A 24,753-nucleotide genomic window follows, 5' to 3' on the forward strand; every position below is an offset into this window, starting at 1 on the left:
GAGGAAATGGACATATTCCTAGAAAAATATAACCTTCCAAAACTCAATCAGGAAGAATCTAAACATCTCAATAGGCCAATAATTATGGAAGAAATTTGAAGCAGTCATCAAAAAGCTTCCAGCAAACAAAAGCCCGGGACCAGATGGCTTCACAGGGGAGTTTTATCAAACATTTAAGGAAGAAATAAAACCTATCCTCCTCAGACTATTCCAAAAAATTCAAGAGGAAGGAACACTCCCAAGCTCATTCTATGAAGCCAGCATCACCCTAATACCAAAACCAGATAAAGACAACAGAATGAAAGAGAATTACAGGCCAACATCCCTCATGAACATAGATGCCAAACCTCAAAAAAATTCTAGCAAATCGGATCCAGCAGTACATCAGAAAGATCATACACCATGACCAAGCAAGATTTATCCCAGGAATGCAAGGATGGTACAATATCCACAAATCAATAATCATGATACATCACATAAACAAATTGAGAGGTAAAAATCACATAGTCATAGCAATTGATGCAGAAAAAGCATTTGACAAAATCCAACACCCTTTCTTAATAAAAACTCTCAACAAAGTGGGAATAGAAGGATCATAACTCACTATAATAAAAGCTACATATGATAAACCCACAGCTAACATCATACTCAATGGGCAAAACTAAAACCATTTCTCCTAAGAACAGGAACAAGACAGGGATGCCCACTCTCACCACTCCTGTTGGACATAGTACTGGAAGTATTAGCCATTGCAATCAGACAAGAAGAAGAAATAAAAGGCATCCAAATTGGAAAAGAAGAAGTAAAGCTGTCCTTATTTGCAGATGACATGATATTGTACAGAAAAAAACCCGAAAGACTCCATCAAAAAACTAATAGACTTAATAAATGAATTTGGCAATGTAGCAGTATACAAAATTAACGCCAAGAAATCTATGGCATTTCTAAACACCAATAGTGACTTACAGAAAGAGAGACTAAAAAACCAATCCCATTTACCATTGCAACAAAAAAATTAAGATACCTAGGAATAAACTTAACTAAGGAGGTAAAAGACCTATATGCAGAAAACTACAGGACACTGAAAAAAGAGATAGAGAAAGACGTAAACAGATGGAGGAATATACCATGTTCATGGATTGGGAGAATCAACATCATTAAAATGTCTATACTGTCTATAATAACCAAAGCAATCTACAGATTCAATGCACTCCCCATTGAAATGCCAACAGAATATTTCACAGACCTAGAAACAACTCTCCAAAAATTCATCTGGAATAAAAAAAAGACCCCAAATAGCCACAGCAATCCTGAGAAAGAAGAACAAAGTATGTGGGATCTCAATACCAGATATCAAGCTTTATTACAAAGCCACTGTTCTCAAAACTGCCTGGTACTGGCACAAGAACTGACATATAGATCAATGGAATAGAATAGAGAACCCAGAAATTGACCCAAATCCCTATGCTCAATTAATATTTGACAAAAGAGGCATGAACATACAATGGAGTCAAGACAGTCTCTTCAATAAATGGTGTTGGGAAAATTGGATAGATACATGCAAAAAAATGAAACTAGACCACCAACTTACACCATACACAAAAATAAACTCAAAATGGATCAAGGACTTAAACATATGACAAGAAACCATAAAAATGCTAGAGGAATCCACAGCCAGAAACATCTCTGACATATGCTGATATAGCTCCTAGGGCAATAGAAACTAAAGAGAAAATAAACAAATGGGACTACATCAAAATAAAAAGCTTTTGCACAGGAAAGGAGACCAGCAATAAAACAACAAGAAAGCCCACTGCATGGGAGAACATATTTGCCAATGATATCAATGATAAGGGTTTAATCTCCAACATTTACAGGGAACTCATGCAGCTTAACAAAAAAAAGATAAACAACCCAATCAAAAAATGGGCAACTGATCTAAATAGACACTTTTCGAAAGAAGACAGAAGGAAGGCAAAGAGACATATGAAAACCTGCTCAAAGTCACTAATCATCAGAGAGATGCAAATCAAAACAACAATGCGGTACCATCTCACACCTGTCAGAATGGCTATTGTCAACAAATCAACAAATGACAAGTGCTGGTGAGGATGCGGAGAAAAAGGAACCCTCGTGCACTGCTGGTGGGAATGCAGACTGGTGCAGCCACTGTGGAGAACAGTATGGAGTTTCCTCAAAAAACTAAAAATGGAGCTCCCATTTGACCCAGTGATCCCACTTCTAGGAATATATCCCAAGAAACTAGAAACACAAATCAGAAAGGTTATATGCACCCCATGTTCATAGCAGCACAATTCACCATAGCTAAGATTTGGAAACAGCCTAAGTGCCCATCAGCAGATGAGTGGATTAAAAAACTGTGGTACATCTACACAATGGAATACTATGCTGCGGTAAAAAAAGAAGGAGTTCTTACCATGTGCAACAACATGGATGAAGATGGAGAGCATTATGCTAAGTGAAATAATCCAGGCAGAGAAAGATAAATATCATATGATCTCACTCATTTTTGGAATATAATGAACAATATAAACTGATGAGCAAAAATAGATCCAGAGACAGAGAAACATCAATCAGAACGCCAAACCTCAGGGAATGTAGGAGAGGGTGGGGGTAAGGCGGAGAGATCAACCAAAGGACTTATATGCATGCATATAAGCCTAATCAATGGACACAGACAACAGGGGGGTGGGGTCATGAATGGGAGGTGGGGGGTAATAGAGGAATAAAGACACATATGTAATACCTTAATCAATAAATAAATAAAAAATAAAAATAAAAAAATAAAGACATGGGGGTGGAATGGGCATTCGAGGAAATGCCAATGACTAATTTAAAAAATAAAAATAATTACCGCAAAGAAAAAAAAAAGAACAATATATCCATAAGTGAAGTTAATAGCCTAAACAAGATAGGATAAAGGGTGGGGGTTAGAAATAAACAAATTCAATGAACTTTTGTTGGAAAATATGCTCAGCACTGGGGACAATGCAAAGGAATCTAATAGGTAAACAGAGGGCCCAAGAGTTCTAGAGATTTATCTAATGCCAAATAGTTAGAAAGCAGCTGAGCAAGGTCTTGGACTCAGGTAACCTAACTTAAGTCCTAAAGTCCTCTCTCCTATAAAATACTGTTATTAATAGTAATAAAATTCTAATGTTTAGGCAAAAATTTATGTTCCTTATTTTCTAAAGGTAGAGAGAAAAAAAATCAGACTCAGTAATTTTCAAACCACATTCCTTAGAACACTGGATTCCCTCATAGAGTGGATGACAATATAGTTTATCATAAAACCAGGATTATTTTTAGAAGAAAGGAAGTTGTCTTATTAATAATGTTGGGACAGAAATTCCTGAGGGTTTGGGGACAGGGTGTGGAAGGAAAGAAGCCAAGCAAGTAACCTGCTTAAGTTCCTACAATAGAATCAATTAGACCTGCTCTATTTTTATTAGTTTTATATATTTGGGGTCTAAATAAGATTTTATTTTAAAATGGCTTTTGTCTCTTAAGAAAATAGAGTATTAAGCTTGCCTAGGAACCTCTAGCTCTATCTATTCCATCCACAACATCTATAGTGCCCACATGCCTTCCCACATAGTCAAGGCAAAAGTTATTTTTTATTCTATTATATTCCACTTATACCTCCACTCAAATATTTTATTCAGTTTTGTAAGAACTAGAATAACAAGCATGTCTGTCTGTCTATACAACTAAACCAAGGTTTCTCTACCTTGAGACCACTGCTATTTAGAGCCAGATAACTCTTTGCTTAAGGAGAGGATACTCCATTTTAGAAAGTTAAGAAGCATCCTTAGCCTCGACTCACTAGATCCCAATAGCTCCCCACCCTAGGTATGACAACCAAAATTGTCTACACACATTGTCCAATGTCCCCTGGGGGCAAAATCATCCCTGTTGAGAACCACTAAACTAAAGAAAGTAAAGCATGATGTAATGTGAATATTGAAATCAAATAGATCTGGTATTAAGTTGCAAATATAGCAATCACTAGCTGTGTTAATTTTTATAGCCCCTCTCTGAATTTTATAGTATCTCTTCTATAAAATAAGGCTACTAATAGGATCAAACTCCTAATTTGTAAGGATTAAACTAACTTAAATAAAGGGTTTGTATATAAGCTCTTTGTGTGTGTACACACGTGCTCATGCATTTCAGGAAGGGTTGGGGAAGTAAAATGCGATGAGTCTGGAATTTGGAATCATATTGCAAAGGGCCATAAAGGAAGCCTACAGCTAATAACCAATAAACATTGTCAATAAACCATTGTCGTCATCATTATCATCATCATCATCATCATCATCATCAAATTATGATTTCCTGAATACCAAAGTACAATTCACCTCAACATTTCCATTGCCAGCACCCTTTGGATAGTCAAGATGCCTTTTTATACATTAAGAAATGTTTGTCAAATGAGATTACTAAGTGCCTCCCCAGTCCTCATCATAAGCTTCATTGCATGAGAATCCTTTGTGGCCTCAGAATCTAAGTGCTGTAAAGAAAAAGATGACACTATTTTATACTCAGTGAACTTGACAAAGAGCCAGATGCACTTTATCTGTAGTCATTTCTATGAACCCTCTAAAAGGAGGAGGGGCCTGGAAGACAGAACAAGCAATACATTGAAGGAGAGGCAGATAAAAGGCCAAGTCCCCAAGCTGGCTTTTGAGTGTTTCAAGCACTCGAACTCAATCTGTGTGACAAAAACACAGTGTCATCTGATATGAATACCACCAGCCACATACTTTGCTCTAAAAGCTTTTATACACCCACCCCTGCCTCCTTCTTTTATTCCAGTCTCAAAAACATGGGGTCAAATTTTAACAACTCCGATTACATAGGAACTGTGTGTTGGTAGGATAAGGTATAGCAGTTGTGTGTGTGTGTGTGTGTGTGTGTGTGTGTGTGTGTGTGTGTGTGTGTTAGGTGGGGAGTGTTGAATGTTTTTGACTTTACAACTATTATTTACCAGCTGAGTGACTGGGCACCTGGTTTGCTTCAGGTGCTGTCTGCCAGCAGTCCACTGCCAAGAGTCTCAGTTTTCCTTATTACAACCATCCCTTGCTTCCTGTTTACACTGGGTAAAGAGACCTGGTTTCATGCCTGCACTGCCACATTCCTCAGCTGAGCAGGTTTTCCAAGCCTACAGGCTATAAGTTTCAGTCTCCCTATGTAGAAATTGAAGCATGCTAGGATAGGGAGTAAGTCCATCCAATACCCAACACTGGAAACCACTTGGGAAGTTACAAAGCTGGACAAAATGTCTATATCTTGCTTGCACATTTTACTTGGAGCTATGTTTATGGAGACACTGTGACTATGAGTATGTCCAAGTATGTAGGTAGAAAAGGAGGATGAGGCAGAAGTTCCTTTCCTAAAAAAGTGAGGTCTGCACACATTCTAATTTGCATACTCATCCTATTCCATTCCTTCAACCTTCCCATCAACACACACACTTTAAACTTTAGCTAAAATAAAGTACTCTTTATCCAAGAACATTTCATATATCTATCTAATTTGCAGCTTCTAACCATGTTTCTTTTACTTAAAATGTCTTTCCCCAGTCTTCTTTGATGCTTAAATCACTCACCTTGAGGTGTATAACAAATGTTATGTCACCTGTTAACTTTTGGATTTACCTGTTCCCTCTTCTGGGCTCCTATAAAAACTTGAGGATCCCTCTATGAACAGTCTTAGCACATTCAGTTATAATTTGTTAATTCCCTTTTTTTTTAACTTCTCCCTTCCTACTATAAGTATCAGGAGGGCAAAATCTGTTTTGTTCTTATTGGGGCTAAGGATATAAAGTCACATTTAATTGCTAAAATATTGATTCACTTTCATAATTTCCTTACAATGAAAGGTAAAGATTTCAGAAAAGAATAAAAAGAGAATGCAATCACTTTAATTTGTCTGTAGAGCTTCCCTGATCCATTCACTATTATTCACCAGTACTGGGCTCTTACTAGTCACTCAGAGCAAGACTCTTCACACACTACAAAAACCCAGCAAGGCAATAGTTAAAAGAGGGGAGATAACACTACAAGTTACAAATGATAAGATAATAAAACAATGGAGGATAGTTTAGCCTGGTCATAATGTATAATGTCATATTATATTATACTAGAGGCCCGGTGCATGAAATTCGTGCATGGGGGTGTGTGTCCCTCAGCCTAGCCTGCACCCTCTCCAATCTGGGACCCCTCGAGGGATGTCCGACTGCCCGTTTAGATCCGAACCCGGTAGGATCGGGCCTAAAAGGGGAATCAGACATCCCTCTCACAATCCAGGACTGCTGGCTCCCAACTGCTCACCTGCCTGCCTTCCTGATTGCCCCTAACCGCTCCTGCCTGCCAACCTGATCACCCCCTAACCACTCCCCTGCCAGCCTGATTGATGCCTAACTGCTCCCCTGCCAGCCTGATTGCCCCTAACTGCCCTTCTCTGCAGGCCTGGTCACCCCAAACTGCCCTCCCCTGCAGGCTTTATTGACCCCAACTGCCCTCCCTTGCAGGCCTGGTCCCTCCCAACTGCCCTTCCCTGCTGGCCATCTTGTGGTGGCCATCTTGTGTCCACATGGGGGCAGCCATCTTGTGTGTTGGAGTGATGGTCAATCTGCATATTACTCTTTTATTAGATAGGATAGAGGCCTGGTGCATGGGTGGGGGCTGGCTGGTTTGCCCTGAAGGGTGTCCCGGATCAGGGTGGGGGTTCCTTTGGGGCATGGGGTGGCCTGGGCAAGGGCCCTGTGGTGGTTTGCAGGCCAGTGACGCCCCCAGCAACCCAAGTGGAGGCCCTGGTATCTGGGATTTATTTATCTTCTATAATTGAAACTTTGTAGCCTTATGTGGAGGCCAGGGCTGGCCAGGGTGGGCGGGAAGCTTGGCTTCCTCCATCGCCGGGGGCAACCCAAGCCTCCTGCTCTCTCCAGCTCTGTGGCTGCCACCATTTTTGTTGGGATTTATTTATCTTCTATAATTGAAACTTTGTAGCCTTGAGTGGAGGCCAGGGCCAGCCAGGGCGGGCAGGATGCTTGGCTTCCTCCATCGCCGGGGGCAACCCAAGCTTCCTGCTCACTCCGTGGCTGCAGCCATCTTAGTTGGGTTAATTTGCATACTCACTCCTGATTGGCTGGTGGGCTTGGCTTGTGGGCATAGCAGAGGTATGGTCAATTTGCATGTTTCTCTTTTATTAGTGTAGATTATATCATATCAATAAATATGAATACACATACACAGAGTTCCTTCAAATTTAAACACATTTCTCTGCATATTAGAAAATTGTTTTGGTGTAGAAATATAACTATTTTATTGTAATACCTTGGTCAACTCAATCACTCTTAGTACCCTTGTTTTTAAAACTGAGATCCCTATCCTGACCACACAAGGTTTTTGTTAGTGAATCACATGAAAACATGCAAACTGTAATCAATAAATATAAAACATATAATTATATAATACTAGAGGCCCAGTGCACAAAATTTGTGCACAGGTAGGTTCCCTAGGCCTGGCTGGTGATCAGGGCTGATCGGGGCCTTCTGGCTGCTGGCTGGGGCCTTTCTTCATTCCACTCCACCCCTGGTAATCAGCTAGCGAGTGATCAAACTCCCAGTCTCCCAGTTGAACTCCCGCAGGGACAATGTGCATATTAGCCTTTTATATATATAGATTACATGATATTATGTTTATATCTTATAATAATGTAATCAATGCCTAAAAATATTATTTCCTATTTTTGCAACTGTTTTATATGAATAATGCAAAGTATCTGCACAGATTGGAAAATGTTAGTGAGGCTCTGAGATCAGCAAGAATGTCTGCAAAGAGACCGTTTGACCATCATATTTGCCCGATGTAGAGTGCTGTAGTGAGATGGATTTTAGAAAATGTATTTTGACATAGTATTGCACAAATGTGGTTGTGATTTTTTGTTCAGTGAGACTAAGAGGTAATTTAAATTGTGTTTATTAATGTTCTTTGCTAGGGTAACTTCCTAACCAAGCATCCCCAAGACTCAGCTTTGACCCAATGCTGTATGATATGAAACCTCTGTTGCCAGCTCAGCTTTTTCTCCTGAGCTTCAGACCTAAATTTCTAACTGATTGACAACCAATTCCACCCAATGTTCCATGGACATTTCAAATTCATGTCCTAAAGTGAACCTCCAAACCTACTCTTCTTTTAGATTTCCCCATTTAAATTAATGGAATCACCATCTACCCAGCTAGAAATCTTTGAAATCTTCTTCTTCACCTATTATATCCTGCCAGTTATCTTCTTCCATTGAGTCTATATTCTGAACAACTCAGAATGTCTTCATCTTCTCTTCATTCTTACTACTCTACCTTAGTTTAAACCCACATACCTATAGGATGAGGCAAAAGTAGGTTTATAGTTGTGAGTACTCAAAATAGAGTTTATTCCTGTATTTATTATTTATTAGATATTGTATTATTTTCCATATTAACAATTATAAACTAACTTTGACCCTACCCTGTATTTTTTAAGCTATGAAAATTATGGTGGCAAATATATAAGATTAAACTCCAGCTCAACTGAATTATCCTGTGTCTAAGAACACTCCTTGGCTGAAACCGGTTTGGCTCAGTGGATAGAACGTCGGCCTGCAGACTGAAAGTTCCCAGGTTCGATTCCAGTCAGGGGCACGTACCTTGGTTGCGGGCACATCCCCAGTGGGAGGTGTGCAGGAGGCAGCTGATCGATGTTTCTCTCTCATCGATGTTTCTAGCTCTCTATCCCTCTCCCTTCCTCTCTGTAAAAAATCATAAAATATTAAAAGAAAATAACACTCCTTGTACCTTCATGTGCCTCCACTCCTCTTCATTTGATACAAACTTCCGTTTAAGTCAATTAGTATTCATTTAAAAGTTTTGCATTTTTATCTGCCTCCTCTATTAAGCAATGCATTCCACAAAGGGAAGAATCTTATCTCATTGATTTTTGTATCCTTAACAATAATCACAATGCCTGTACTTTGTAGGTGTGAGAAAATAGTTATTGAATAAAGAGAACCTAGAAGAAAAGATTCTGGATTTTTAAGAATAATAAGTTATTCCATTAGAGTGTAAATAACTTTAAAAATTTTACTGCATGTAACTCAGCTCTTTATGATTCCCTTTCCTGTGCCATAGTGTTTTTTTTTTCATTATTTCAGCTATTTGATTTAGTTAGGCAATTTTCCTCATATTCTTCTACTTTTTACTGTTTCATTCATAAGGAAAATGGAAAAATTAGTTTATATTATCTTTTTAATATCTTATGTTATGCCAAAATATTCATATAAAAGGTATTCTATATCCCCAGAATTATCTTTATCTTATTTATTCTTTTATGTTAAGATAATTGGGTCTTAAAGCCAGTCTTGGAAAATGTCCTAAACATTAATATTGTGACATAAAATCCAACAACAAAAGAAAAACTAAGATTCTAAGAACTGGATCAGAATACTCACCATCACACATCCCAGATGGAGATCACTTGTTTTACTACAGAGTTGGGAGTTGGGTGGTCTTTAAATTAAGAAATGACTTGGCAAAAGAGAGAACCAGATTGTTGCCAGGAATTTTTTAAAAAAAAAGAGTTTTGAAGAATAATGAAGAAAAGCCTTAAAAGCAACGCACCTAACAGATCCACAAAATAGTTTGGTTGACTGAAAACCAACAAACCAACTAGCCAATCATTCCTTATGCTCAAGCCCACACATGTAGGGGACTGTGCATGCATGCATACACACACACACACATACACACACACACTACTGTTCTTACTTCTATCCAACAAAAGCTATATCAACATCAAATTTCCATTTTAGCTTTGGCTAATAGAAAGGCCTGAGGAAAATTTAATGTTCCAGTTTACTATTTACATTCATGGGTATTTGGGAAATAATTATTCTATGCCACTTTCAATATTTTACTTTTCAACTTCTTATATTATTTGATTGTGTTTATACATTAACAGAATAAAACAAAGCACTAACAGGAATTAGAGTAATGCAGTGGCATTTCTCTGTAGTTAATAGAGCTTGTTTTTTAATCCTTCACCCAAAATTTCTTCTACCAAAGGACACTCAAAGAATAAGTACTTGATGCACAAAGTATGAGGAATTAAAGAAGACTTGGTCCAGGAAGTGATGAATATAATAACAAAGGCTATTGCTGTTATTTATTTATTAAGTTGGTATTTATTTTGACATACAATAAATTACAATTACTATTCATTCAAAAATATATATTATTTTAATGGCTAGAACTAGATTCCCTTTAAAGGTAGGGAATGGCTTTGGAAAGTTACATTATTAAGTTCTTGAGTTGGAATAGCTGGTGTTAAAAAAGAAACAGGTTTGGCTCAGTGGATAGAGCATCAGCCCACACACTGAAGAGTCCAGGATTCAATTCCAGTCAAGGACACATACCTCATTTGCAGGTTCGATCAGGCCCTGGTAGGGGCATGCATGAGGGGCAACCAATCAATGTGTCTCTCTCACATTGATGTCTTTCTCTTTCTTTGTCTCTCCCTCTGCATTCCACTCTCTTTAAAAATCAATGGGAAAATATCCTTGGGTGAGAATTAACAAAAAGAAAAAAAAACGAAACAGATAAACTACTCTATGCTGTTAATAAGAAAAAATGAAACAAGATTTGGGGGTGTGGCAAGAGCAAGATAGAGAGAAGAGGAAAGAGGTTTATGGCGCAATTCATTAGGGTGTTATTATTCATAAGGTCTTTTAAAAACATGGATATCTGATATTCCATTTGAAGTTTGGGGCGTTATAATAATGTAAACTCCCACACTCTCTCCCTGATGGCCTCAGTGAGTCTACTTTCATATAAATGTCTTTGCACAAGTGCTATGTTGTTCTTATTGGTTTTCATTTTGTTTTGTTTTGTTGTTGTTGGGTGGTAAAGAGTCAGGCTAGGGAATTCTGTTGATGCTTGGGTTGAGGTATTGAAATAGGATTATAGCAGGAAAAGTAGAAACATTATCCATACAATGAACTAATTTAGTGACTGCAATAGCTTGGAGCCAGAATAAACCTAAAACCATAAGTCCCTGAGGATGATTGCCTAAATCTGGAGAGGACCATTGACTTTTCCTGAAAGCAGAATGGAATCCAGTCTCTAATCACATACATTTTTGCCTCACATCCTTTTTAGGATAGGGGTCATCAATTTAAAGTATTTGTGTTTTTGATATACATATAAACTTGTATGAATAAGTGGGTTTAAAATAATGCAAGAAATGCAATACCATCCAGCCACAGAGGACTTTACATGCAGGTTGTCATGTTCTGAATTTATGATATTTAAAGTGATATTTATGATATTTAAAGTGATATTTATGATATTTAAAGTGATAGTTGTGATATTTAAAGTGAATGCCAGCACATGAAGGTAAACATAGAAAGGACAGGGAAGGCAAGAATGTCTAGGCATATAATAAACTTGTATGTGTCTATCTGGTTTTGTTGAAATGTAAAGTTTAATCTTCACTGCATGCATGGTTTCAATTGTTTTATTTAGAGTATTTTAGGTTATGTTTCCCTGGGAAAAAAGAAAGAATAGTAACAGTGATTCTACCTGCCACCAATAAATTTATAATCTATTTGGTAAGATGAGATTTACAGACATAAAATACTGTGAATTGTTTTATAGCTTGTAGAACATTTTTCTACACATTATCTCATTTAACCTTACAATGATCCAATGAGTTTGGGAAGAAGGTCAGTGTTCATTATTTCCACTTAGAGATAAGACAACCAAAGTGCATAGAAAAAACTGACTTAAATATGACTACAGAGGCATACTTCATACTGCACACTATCCACACTCCTCTGAATAAAATAATTAGAATTTAATTATGTATAGAATATTATATGCACCCTATGGGTAATAAGCATAGTTAGACAAACACAACTATTGCAATTTTAAAACAATATTACACTAAGATTTTCTGCTAAGAAATTAGCAAGACAAAAATAGCATGGTATGGATAATATAAATATTATATATTTTTAAAATATATAAAACAGCTCCATTTACTAGAAACTTATATAAACCTCTTCGAGTTTTTACCTATATAAACCTCAGGTAATCTTACCTAATAATAGACAAACATGTAAATTGACTGTACCTCCGCTATGCCACCAGCCAATCAGGAGTGATATGAAAATTAACCCAACAAAGATGGCGGTTAATTTGCATACACAGGCACCGAGTGACAGGGCATTCTGCCCCACCCCTGTCTCTCAGGACTTCTGGGCAGCGTGGGAAGGTGGGGCCAGAGCAGAAAGAGGTGGCTCCCGGGCCTGAGTGGAAAGGGGCTGGGCCGGAGTGGAAAGGCGGTGCCGGCAGCCAGGGAAAGGAAAGCCAATTCTAGCATGAATCTTCGTGCATCAGGCTTCTAGTATCTTATATTATTTATTTTTTTACTGTACATGCTTTAGAAACACAAAACTGTAGCAACAAAGCTAACCCAAGAGTGAATTCCTACCTTGCAAATTTCAAGGAACTGCTCACTGGTATATCTCATAGGATGCTCAGTGAAGGTAGCATAAGGCACCTCAGTAGACCATGGGTTCCAACGGGACAATAGAGACTGCTGCTCCAGACTCCCCCAGTAGATCCTAAGGCCTTCTCCTTGTCTCCTGCAAAAAAAAAGGAAGGGGAAAAAAAAGGAGTTTCCCTTTAGATTAGCCATTCCATTAGATTAAAACAAAAAATAAAGGGTGGGAAAAGGTTGTACTATCTCAGTCAGCCTTTATATTGTTTCTGAGATAAGTGACTTAGTATCAAACAGTTGAATTGTTCCAAAAATATAGAAGAATAAAAGGATGAATTTGCTTTCAAATATGATGAGTTCAAAGTGTGGTTGAGAATTCTATGTGGAAATGCCTGGTTGGACAGATGTCAGGGATGGACATGCCAACATGGTAAGACTTAAAAGAGAAAGGAAGAAGGAAGAGTTAAGGTAGTGGGACAGAAACTGAAACAGTGAAGGTGGGAGATGATTTCAAAGAAAAAAGGAAATGACAAAGATTTCCACAGAGCCATAAATATAAACAAGAACTGAGAGGAAAAAAATGGGGACTTCCCAAATATGAAGATATATATAATCTTTAAGAAGCAAAATTTCAGCAATAAACATGTCAAAGCTCGCAGGGACACTGTCCCTGCCCTTTTCCACCAAATTCACAATTCTGGCCCACAGTATGCAGGAGGCAGCCAGTCTCTGATATAGCCCAGGCCTAGTCATCTAGTAAACCCAAGTGCAGAGCAATAAAAAGCCATCTTGGGAGTGGTGGGAAGAAAGTTGCGGCAGGGGTGTATGGCTAAAATGATTGACAAATTTGTAATTTCTGTGGCCTCTACCTTTCCATATGCCCATCAGAGTTCATGGTTTGTGGTTTTAGGCATCTCTGATTGCAAAGAGATCCTTAGAGGTTAAGCCAAGCTCAGGAGCTTGGCATTTGACAAGCTAAGTTATCTGTAATTCTAAACAGCCCCATGGAATATCACAGAGGTCTTGTTTCTTCTAGAAATTAAATCCTGGGATCTAGAATGAAAAACTGGAGCTTAATTGTGGTCCCTTCACAAAGCTGTGACTTCCTGTATTTAGGAAGAATTCCTTTGGGAATGCTATTGTGGTTTCTGAATACTTATTCATGTAGAGATGTGTATAAACACCATCTCACACATAAACATATAGCAACCTTCGTTCAATTGGCTGGTCCTTCAGCTGCTTCTTACAAAAGGGAAGTTAGAAGAGAGCCTGGCACATTCTGCTATCTAGTTTTCAGATTTTTGATGATTTGAAAGCTTACACCAACCTTTTCTTAAACTTAATTCTTTGCCCAGAAAGAAAAGCAAATGAAAAGAAAAAGGAAGATGAAGAAGAGAAAAAAAAAAAGAAAAATATTGTACATACCTCTACAGTTCCCTTCCTAACCCCTCACCTTCTCAGGTGCTATACTGACTTTTATCATCCCCCTTGTATTTCCCTTCATTTGTTTCCCCTTGCCTGGTAATAAACCCAAAGCTCAGTGAATATCCTATACATGCTGGTTAATGGAATATTCTGGCTTGAGTCCATTAAAACAATTTGCACAATGGAATTATTTACTGCTTCATATGTTAATTTATGTACTGGGTGCAATTTTGCTTTTATCCAAAAGGGATGAAAATCTGCCAAGAGAGCTTATCTAATAAGTACACTTTATATTCCTTCACCTCAGGGAAACCCCTTAAGCATGAAATTCATGAGAGAACCTATTTCTAAAAAGACAATCAATTTGAGTATGGCAATGGCCTTTTTCAGAGATGTAGCATACTTAAAACATGCAAGTTCAGCCAACCTTCTCACCTGAGCTCCAGAGTGATAGATGGAAAGATAAATCTAGAATTAAATAGTCTCTCCAAAGGTAAAACTAAGGTGTTACTTCTCAGAAAAGCCAGCGTACTATGAAAATCTATCATCTCCTCTTCTGTCAAATGTCAGTAGGGCAATTGTGGTGAATATGATATCCTTATGACCAGGAATGCTTTATTAAATAATTACTTGTGCTTTTCATGAGGAAAGTCATGTAAGATAGAGTAAAAACTTCAGTGAACAGGATGGCAGGTAGTCCAGTGTTAAGAGTCTTGGTCTTGACACTTAATGCTGTGTAACCATGGGAAAGCTTATTTCTTTTTCTGAATCTGTTTCCCTGTATGTTCTTTAGAGTGTCTCCATATGGTGACATTCTAAGGCTTCACTAACTCTGGGTGAATAATGTAGATAGCTATGGACATGATGCTACTAGCATTCACAAAGTCAAGGATACTGGATCCATAAGAAGCCTCTGAGTTATGGCTTCTTCAATTTAGAGGCATCAAATTAGCCCTCCCTTCCCCAGCAAAACATATCCTCTACTGCAAAGACCACACCAAGTGTTGTCTCATGACTTCTAGGCAACTTTAGCATCTACCATGTTATTTCACAAACATTTAAAAATAATCAGCCAGTATAGAGGAATAGTAGTTTAAGGCTTATAAACTATAGAATGTCAGAACTAGAAAGGCTCTTGGAAGCTATAACTCAGTCTCTTTTTTCTGGAGATGGGAAAACAGAGACTCAGAAAGGACCAGGGCTTTTCCCAAAGCATCACTATACACAGGCCTAGTTGGTGAGAGCCATAGTTTCCTAAAACCTTGTTTAGGTGTATTTTCACCATTCTGGGCCATAGTTACTAAATACATTCCAAGCTAAGGTTCTGCCATTACACAACATAGCCTTGTTTTCAATTAGACACAGAGTTAGAAGAATTGCCCTAAGGAGCCTGCCATCTTTTGTGGGCAAAAAGCCTGCTCAGGAATTCTAGTTAAAGGTCAGGAAGAAAATCTCTATCTCAAATGGAACTGTAGATTTTTTAATATATTCAATATTACCAATTCTGAGATTGTAGGAAAACAAGGTATTACTAGAAATAAGAGGGGGATTAAAAACTTTATGTCATCAGAGTAAGAAGACTGTATATCTCCCACTGAGCTATTATGGCTAAATTTTCAAAGTGAGGGTACAATCCCAGGTATAGAACGTGTCAAATTTTAAGCAAAGAAAGATTTGGTAGCTTTCTTCTCAAAATCATACTCTGAGTATAAACCATGGATTTCACTAGCTCTTTGTCTTTGAGCATTTCACACCAACTTTCTGATCTTTAGATAGCAGTAATTTCATATGAAGCAAGAGAACAACTAATAAAAATGGTTTGTATTCTGTAAGGCACTGTCCAACTAGCCAATATTGAGTGGTAGTATGTATTATAATGCATATTGTGTACTGTTAGAGACTTCATATTTTTAAATGTCATTTAACCCTCATAACAATTTTTTAAAACTTCTTTTGTAGAAATATGTAAAGTTAATAGGAAATAAGATAAAGACTTTAACCAGGTGTCATCAGATCACCGAGGCAAGGACTACTAGTGGAATAAAATAAAAAGGGGGAAGAGAAACAGCATTATTCCTATATTACTGGTCCAAAGTTCATGTACCCCATGCTTCAAAGGCTAACCTCAAAATGTCAGAGTTTGGAGTAAGAAAAGGCTTATTGATTGAGACAGCATCAATTAAGAAAATGGGAGACTTAGTGGTGCCTCAAATCCATCTTAAGAAAGTACAGAGTTCAGGTTTCTTTTATGTCAACAGAAAAGCAAATGGAAGGGGAAAGAGTTGATTGATGACTGCAGATATCTGGGTGCCAACAGGGGTTCAAGAAATATTGTGTTTAGTTTGTTGACCCTGGTTGGTATAAGTGTGGTCAAGAGGTACCTGCAAATCTTTGGTAAACAATACATATTTCCTTTATCTCATTGGGAGAGACACTTTCTGGTAAGGGGTTATTTTTGTAAAATTCAAGCAGCCAGCACAGTTCCCCCAATGATTAGCAGTTCTACATGCAAGAACTTATTTACCTGAAGGCCATAGGAGTAAAACAGGTTTGAACAAGATGGAGTCAGAGAGGTTGAGCATTTCACTCTCTTACAATTATAACCTATTTGTTCCCACTTTCTAAACTCAAGGAAACCAACTGTATTTGGCCTCCATTCCCACTTCTTACTCTTCACTTTTAGTAAACATCAAAATCTCACAGAATGGTATAGAACAATGGTCAGCAAACTGCAGCTCGCAAGCCACATGCGGCTCTTTGGCTCCTTGAGTATGGCTCTTCCACAAAATACTACATGCGGGTGCACACATAAAGTGCGATTGAAACTTCGTGGCCCATGCACAGAAGTCGGTTTTTGGCTCTCAAAAGAACTTTCAATTGTTGTACTGTTGATATTTGGCTCTATTGACTAATGAGTTTGCCGACCACTGGTATAGAAGTAGAGGAAGGGGTCTATAAAGACAAATCAGAACTTGATAGACGAAGGGGATTTATAATAGATATTTTTAGTATCCTAGGCTGCTGATGGGTTTGAAACAGCCTGGGGACATGGAGAGAATGTAAACGCATTCTGCAAATCTTATTGTATGACTCTGTGCCAGCCTTTTTTGGATTCTTGTCATGGACAAGTTGGAAGGCCCCTTAGAGGTGTGTTTCTAATTCTTTCATTTTATAGATATATAAACTGAAGACCAGAATTTTCACAGATCAGAGTTCTTCCTTTAGTCACATTAATTATATATTCTACTTAGTGACTAAGACTCAAATTCTACTCAAATACAATTGTTGGCAGGGTGGAAGGCCTAAGCTATTACTACTTTAAATCATCATAACATCCCAAAGACGATTTGCCTTTCTCACCAAAAATAAATAAATAAATAAATAAATAAATAAATAAATAAATAGAAAGGCATGTTGAAAAGATAAGGTTTACACAGAAGAAACTATCACAGAAGTGCTGAAGAACCAATTATGAAAAATAAATGCAGTTTAACAACACAGAGAGGAGCTGCAAGTTGAACAGAGGTGAGACTTTTCTTCAATAAAAAGCTTTGTAATACAAGAAATTATTTCTATCAGGAAAGACTCCTCTCCTTGAAGTATTTTTTAGCTGAACTAGAAAAATATGACAGCTAGTAACCAGTCTGGGTTAATTTGCTCATTCCACACATTCTTCTTTCTTTGGAGAGAAGCCACACATCCTTTTTCATAGCACAATATATCCGACTTCCTTCCCTTTGACTTTCTACTCTTGGCCTTCACAGATACTGGGCTGAGGTATTAAACTACCCATTAGAAGAACTGAATGAAGAGCCCAGGTTCCTCTGGAAGAAAAATGGCAGCTTCCATTATTACCTCCGTCAGCTGCCCCCTCCTTTCTACACATCTCAAATCTCAAAGCTCCACCACAGAATTAAAAACATAGCTCAAGGCCCCAAAGCAAGATTTATGAGGAAGCACAGACATTAACTCTTGCTCTAAATGCAGGGCGTGTGCTTGTAAGTATGGGTGAGCAAACAGAGGGAGGCGGTGCAGGAGGAGGGCGGGCAGGGAAGGGGAGACAGCAGTTCAGAACTGCACAATATATTTTCTTAATGTCTCCTTTCAGGCTGTATTGTTGAAAGGTGGGCCTTCTAGGCCCATGAAACGTTAGTCTCTTGCTTATTTAATCTGTACAAAAGGGGGGACTGAGTTGGCACCCTGGAAGGGATTCAATGCTCCTTTGCTCATTGAATGACCTCAGACAAAATATTTTCCATGACAGGAACCCAAAAGACGCTGGCACAGAGTCAGACAATAAGATTTGCAGAATGTGTTTACATTCTCTCCATGTCCCCAGGCTGTTCCAAACCCATCGACAGGTGCTGCCTTTATCTGTTCTCTTTGCTCACCTGGCTCCCTCCCAGAAGTTTCCAGGGCCTTGGGCTCAGTGAGATTAACTGTTTACTGACATGGGTAACCAAGAAATTCTATGGGTATATTACTTGAGGGAGAGGTAAGTGATAAAGTAAACCGAGATCAGCAGTGTTCATAAAGAGAAAATCCAGGGGCATTTGGTGCCATGGTAAGACTCTTGAGTAACAGTGAGGAGGTGTGAGTTCAATGGCTATATTTGCTACTAGCTTGATGGATAATTTGAACCATTTACTTATCTCTGGGTTCTTGCAGTCCATCAGTAAAACCAGGTAGTTGAACTAGACCACCTCTAAGGTCCTTTACTATCCCAATAAATTAATGTCTGTGGTAAAAGACCAAAATAACGTTTTATTATACTGGTTATACCTAAAGCCTTAGGATAACTTAATGAATATGGGAAATTCTTAGAGGGTGGCTGACTTTATTATTTTCTCCTAGAAGAATAAATAACTTAAACTAAGAATAAAAGACCTAGGGTTAAGCCAAAAGCAAAATGCAGAAAAAGTGGGGGTGGAAAATTATGAAAAGGATTACAGAAACGGTATGGAATCACCCAATCTAAAACAGATGCTTATCTTCTTGAAAAACTTCAGTTGTGTTTGTCCTAGAAATAAGAGGTCTTATTTAGGGCTGAGTTAAAGACTAAGACCCAAACCACAGACACAACCTAAGATTTTGTGATTCACAGAGTTAGGATATGTATGTGTATGTGCATGCACACAGCAAATACTTAGACTAAAATATGGCTCTTATACTGCTAGGTACATAGTAATCACTTCATGAATCCTTGTTTTATGACAGTGAATGAATAAATAAATTCACAGAATAAGTTAGAATGCCTGTGAGATTGGATGCCACATTATTTCATTCTTAAAATGTTACATGTTATGGTAGTAAAATCCCTGAACTGAAAGTTCAAAAATAAAAGTTGGATCTAATCCTAGCATTGATACTAACTTTCTGTATGGCTTACAGCTAGACACAGCATTTCTAGGATTTCATTTCCTTTTGCTATGGTCTAAATGTTGTGTATCCCAAAATTTATATGCTGAAATCTCAATACCCCAGGTGATGGAATTAGGAAGTGAAGCTTTTGGGAGGTGATTTGATCATAAGGGCAGAGTCCTCATGATGAAATTAGTGCATTTATAAAAGATACTCCAGCCCTGGTCTGTGTGGTTCAGTTGGTAGGAGCAGCAGAACCCTATATACTGAAGAGTCATAGGTTTGGTTCCCGTTCAGGGCACATACCCAGGTTGCAGGTTTGATCCCTGATCAGAATGTGGATTAGAGGCAACCTATTTCTCTCTCACATTGATGTTTCTCTCTCTCCCTCTCCTTTCCTCTCTCTGTGAAATCAATGAAAACATATCCTCCAGCGATAATTAAAAAATAATAAAAATAAAATGAATAAATAATCAAAAGAAACTCCAGAGACCATCACCCCTTTTACTATGTGAGGACACAGCAAGAAGGTGCCATATGTGAACCAGAAATCGGGTCCTCACTAGACATTGAATCTGTCAGCACTTTGATCTTGGACTTCGCCGAGTCTCTGGAACTGTAAGAAATAAATTTCTGTTGCTTATAAGCTACGAGGTCTCTAGTATTTTGTTATAGCAGCCAAAATGGACTAGGACACCATTTTTATAAAATAATGGAGACATTGGATTAATTATTCTCTAGAAGACACTCCAATTAGGCACAAATCTAACCCTTATGACTCATCAGAGCCAAGGAAATATTCATGCTAAATGCATTAGTTCTTATATCAGCTGCTTCTTTCCTCACCATCATTCTGTCATTGCTTACTGCTATCAACATTTCATTACAAGACTCCAGTAGCTCTTCTTCTCATTTGCTTTTTTTTTCTGAATTCTTATTGACAGTGAGAGTAGGAATAAGTTACTCTTAGAATCATAGGAAAACATTTAAACAACAACAGCCACAAACACTCTTGCTCATACCCTTGCCTGTAAGGGAAATGTATCCATTTTATAGAGAAAGCTTTGGTTGCACAGATGCTATTTAAATGAAGAGCTAATCCAATGAGGTTGATAGTAAACAATTTTTAGATAAAAGAGAAGAATCTCTATGGTTCTTTTAGTTTGAAGCATGTAAATGCTCATATTTTAGAAGATTCATTTGGAGCTACATATTTAAAACTACACCTGACAAAGTGAAACAACCATGATCCCAAGATTATGTCATCCTTAGAGACATACTCCGGTAGACTGGCATTGTCAAATTCTGTACAAGAAGCCTCATATTCTCATCCCCCTTCAAACCTTTCAGCATGTAACTCTCACTTATGTGCAACAATTGCTCTGAGTAGCAACATTATCAGCAAATCTTCCTTAGCATTCCTTCATGAAGTCCAGAGAAATTTCTCTGGATAAAATTGTAATGAGGATTCACAGGCAGGAAAAATCTCTTAAAGTTGAGGGTATCAAAGAAGGCTTCATTCATTCAATACATATTTATTTATACCAAGTATCTTGCATTGAAGACAGAAGAAATCATGAGAACAAAGACCTAGCTGGGGAGAGGGAGGGGAGAGACAGAGAAAATGTATTGTATGTGCCATGATTTATATTTTTATGATGATCTTATTCATTCTCAGTTGGGCTACATGTGAGTAGGCAGGGTGATGGGAGATAGGACAGAAGAAAGCTATAGAACTTGGTGGGGGTTCAGGTGGTTTGGTAGTATAATAAAAGGTCTAGAGCAGCCTACCCCTAACATGGAAGCTAGTGAAAAGCCACTAGGAAATCAGTGGGAAGCAGTTTAATTACCTAAGGAAATTTGTTTCTGACTGCCATACTCAAAACTACAGAAATAAGGGGAACTGTGTGTAGAGGTGAGTAGGGCATATGGCTAAGGCAGATGTTCCCCCTTGATTCCCAGGCCGTAAATGGGCTGAATCTTGACCATGTGTGGGCTTCCTACTAGGTGTCATGAAGAAGCCTAGAGGCAAACAAAAAAGAGGATAATATCAAAAGTTGGGTGCAGTGGTGATGACAGCAGAAGAAAGGGGAAAGAGAAACTTTAAATGGAATATTCACTTTACCTTCAATTGATTCAAAGTGTAGCTGCTATTTAAATTATCAGGCTTTCTAATCTTACAGCACCTCAATTTTCTCTTCTGTTAAATAAAACTAGTGACATTGTCTTAAAAGAGCACTATAAAAGTTAAGGAAAATTTAAAATGCAAAGTCTCTAACAGTGTCTGATAAATAGTAGATACTCTATATTTGCTAGTTGGACAGTGCCTTACATCATACAAAACAATTTCTCATCCATCAGCCCATTGTTACTCAAAAAATTGTTATTTTCATAAAAATTAGAAAGGTGGTATGAAATGTCCATAGACACAGAGCTAGTGAAAGCCAGGGTTTACACCTAGATATTTCTGGTCCAGAGGTAGGACTCTGACCTAGGTCTCCTAGTCCAAAGCCCTGAGTGCTACTCAAACAATATGAATGTATAGGAGACCTGAGGGCTGCTTAACAAAGGGGGCATTTAGCGGCATTTCTGGTGGAGGTTGCTCAGAGTAGAGGTCTGAAGCAAGACTCTGTCTGCAATGATGGGAGAGAAAGGAGAGATAGAGCACCAGTTTTTCTCCTTACAAATATCAAAGAAAATCTGGCAACAGAAAAAACATTGTGTGAAGAAAAGTAACAGTAAGGCTATTGCTCTATGCCAGTTCACTTACACTAGCACTAAACATGTGTGGAAATTGTACAAACGGATTGAAAGAAATACACTAGGATATTAACACTATTGATACAATAAGATTACTTTTGTTTTTAACATTCTTGCTTTCTGTAATAAGCATGTATTATTTTTACATGGAAACGATAAACCATATATTTAAGGTATTATAATCCATCATAATCAGAGCAAAAACTAATATGTACCAGGCAGTGTGCTAAGACCTCTACATTCGTTATCTCCTGTCTTTACCATAAACACACGTGGTAGATTTATAGTCTCTGTTCTGCAGATGAGGAAACCATGGTCGAAGAAGTAGTAAGTGGTGGAGCTGGGAGTAAGATTTAGGTCTCTCCGGTTCCACAGCCACTCCTAATTCCATCATACCCTATGGATGGACAGGACAAGGAAGAAAAGGAACATTTATACCAACCACTTGTTTATTTCCCAATGAGCCTATGTAGAGACAATTATAGAGTTCACATTTGTATTTGTAGTCTCTCCCTTCACCTGAACTAATTTACCTTCTGCCTTTCTCCATAGTGCTGTTCCAAGAGCTCAGAAACCTACAGGGTCTTCCAGTTGCTTATAAAACTCAGAAGCTTTCCCAGCCTGACATTCCAGGCCTTTCATGTGCAGTTCTAGCATTCACTTCCAATATTCAAAACCATGACTCTTCAGGGCTCCAAACAAACAACTCAATTTGCTGAGCCTGTCTGACAGCATTAGTGATAATTTCCCCAACAAGAAATAATTCTGTATACTTGTTTTATATCACCAAATGAACAGTGAGTTGTTCAAGAATAGGGTTCAGGTCTAAATCATATTAATTTCCCCCACAATATTTATTTTGTAGTACATGGTCAAACAGTTCTCCCAGGTTCTTTACTATAAAAAATAAAGTCAAACAAAACAAAATAACTCAGTCCTCAGACCAGATTGATCTGGCTGCTGCATTTGTTTTTCATTAGTCTACATTTCTGAATTGCACTGTTTTCAACTGAGCTCTTAAAATGTTTGTTTGAGGGGGATGGGGAATCCATGATCAATTTTGAGGTGTGCATGAGATTTTTAGAGAAACACCCAGGACAGTGGAGCTGTACTTTTGCCTGCAGGATGTCTGTAATTCTGCTCTGAAAGCATTGTGCTGAAGATGTTGGCCTAACAGGTCTACATCAGGGCCCTTCAGTGCCAAGAGGCAGCTTTGGTAGAGAGAAGAGGGCAGCTCTTGCAAAACTACAAGGGAAAATGTCACACTACAAAGGAAACACTTTTGAGGCAACTCCCTCTATTATCAATTAGGATATTTGGCAAACCATATTGGCCTAGAATTTGTGAAAGTTTTAATGTCCTCTCTTAAAAGGAAGTTACTTTTAAGCATTCCAAATAACCAAGTCTCAACAGGCACAGAGTAACTGAGTTTAAAAAAAAAAGAAAGAAAAAAAGCTTCTGAGAAAAACATTTTTCTGAATCTCATCTCTTTATATTTCTTCTCAAGGGAGACTGAGAGTAGAAGGTCTGGAAAACATACATGGACAATTAGAGAGACCAGTTACCACAAATATTTGGCCCAACTCTCTATGGTTCATTGATAAATAGCCTGAGCTGTCCAGGAAGGCAAAGGGCATAGAGGGCTCTCTGATTGACAGAGCAAGAACTCAGCTATTTTCTCCTAATACTCCCCTTGGGTCATACTACTAAGACTGTGATCATTTTGCTTTCTCTACTTTGGAAAAATTTTAAATGAAAAAATTCAAAAGATAAAACATGATGCACATTTTTCTCTTTATGTTTTATGAAAGCATTTTCTGGGGAAATTTATTTATGTATTTCATATAATGCATTATGTGGACAAGCAAGAATTTCCATCTAACTTCCACACACAGATGTAGTCTACAAACTAACATCATTTTCCCTCTTGGCCATAATCTGTGTGGCCATTCAGTGTTTAGCAAGATTGCATGTTCATGATCCTCTCCATCTCTGCCCAAAGTGGTTATATTCTACCTATCACAAGTAAAATTCAGACAACAAAAAATCATGTTATTTTTCAGGCACTTGGATATAATGAAAGAAGCAATAGAGTTTAGAGGATGCAGACCTGGGTTCAAACCTCAGTGCCTTTATTTACTACATGATCTTGAGTAAGCCACTTTAACCCTCATAGTCTGTTTCCTCATTTGCAAAATGGAGGTAAGGATGTCTAATTAGAGGAACTATTGTAGGACTGGTATGCAGAGTTCCTGGTGCCTATCATCAGAGGTTTAAAGCAGAGCTCTGAAAAGTATATAATAAGAGAAGAAATTTCTGAATTTTCTAGTCTCTTTTGCATTCACCCAAAACTGTCAAATCATAAATTTGGTGAGGTGGTGAGGAGGTGGAGGACACAAAGAAAGAAGATGGTGTGAAATACTAAATTATGTACAAAGTTAAGATATTCCAAACATTTCCTGAAATGCCACTAATTTACCTGCATTCCACCATATATTTACTTTGGGTAAGTGAGCTAGCGTTTACTTGGGGATATTTTGATTTATCTTCATGTTGCAATAGTACTGTTTTGCATACTTATGAGCTTGGACTTTTATGATTGCATTTTTACTTAAGATTTGCTTCAACTGTAGAGCTTTCTATT

The 24,753-nt window shown here is 37.9% G+C and overlaps 1 protein-coding gene across 1 annotated transcript in view; it reads right to left on the reverse strand.

Moving 5' to 3' along the window:
- TPRG1 (tumor protein p63 regulated 1) overlaps positions 1-24,753 on the reverse strand; it is a gene marked incomplete at its 5' end in the record, with an annotated part of 100,164 nt that overhangs the window by 7,273 nt on the left and 68,138 nt on the right. Inside the window, one exon of the mRNA XM_080654296.1 lies at positions 12,555-12,708. Within this exon, the coding sequence (XP_080510422.1) occupies positions 12,555-12,708 (154 nt within the window). The remainder of the gene's footprint in view (positions 1-12,554; positions 12,709-24,753) is intronic.

The sequence above is a fragment of the Plecotus auritus genome (genome assembly GCF_963455305.1).
Source record: "Plecotus auritus genome assembly, chromosome: 2".
In the NCBI taxonomy this organism is placed as follows: domain Eukaryota; kingdom Metazoa; phylum Chordata; class Mammalia; order Chiroptera; family Vespertilionidae; genus Plecotus; species Plecotus auritus.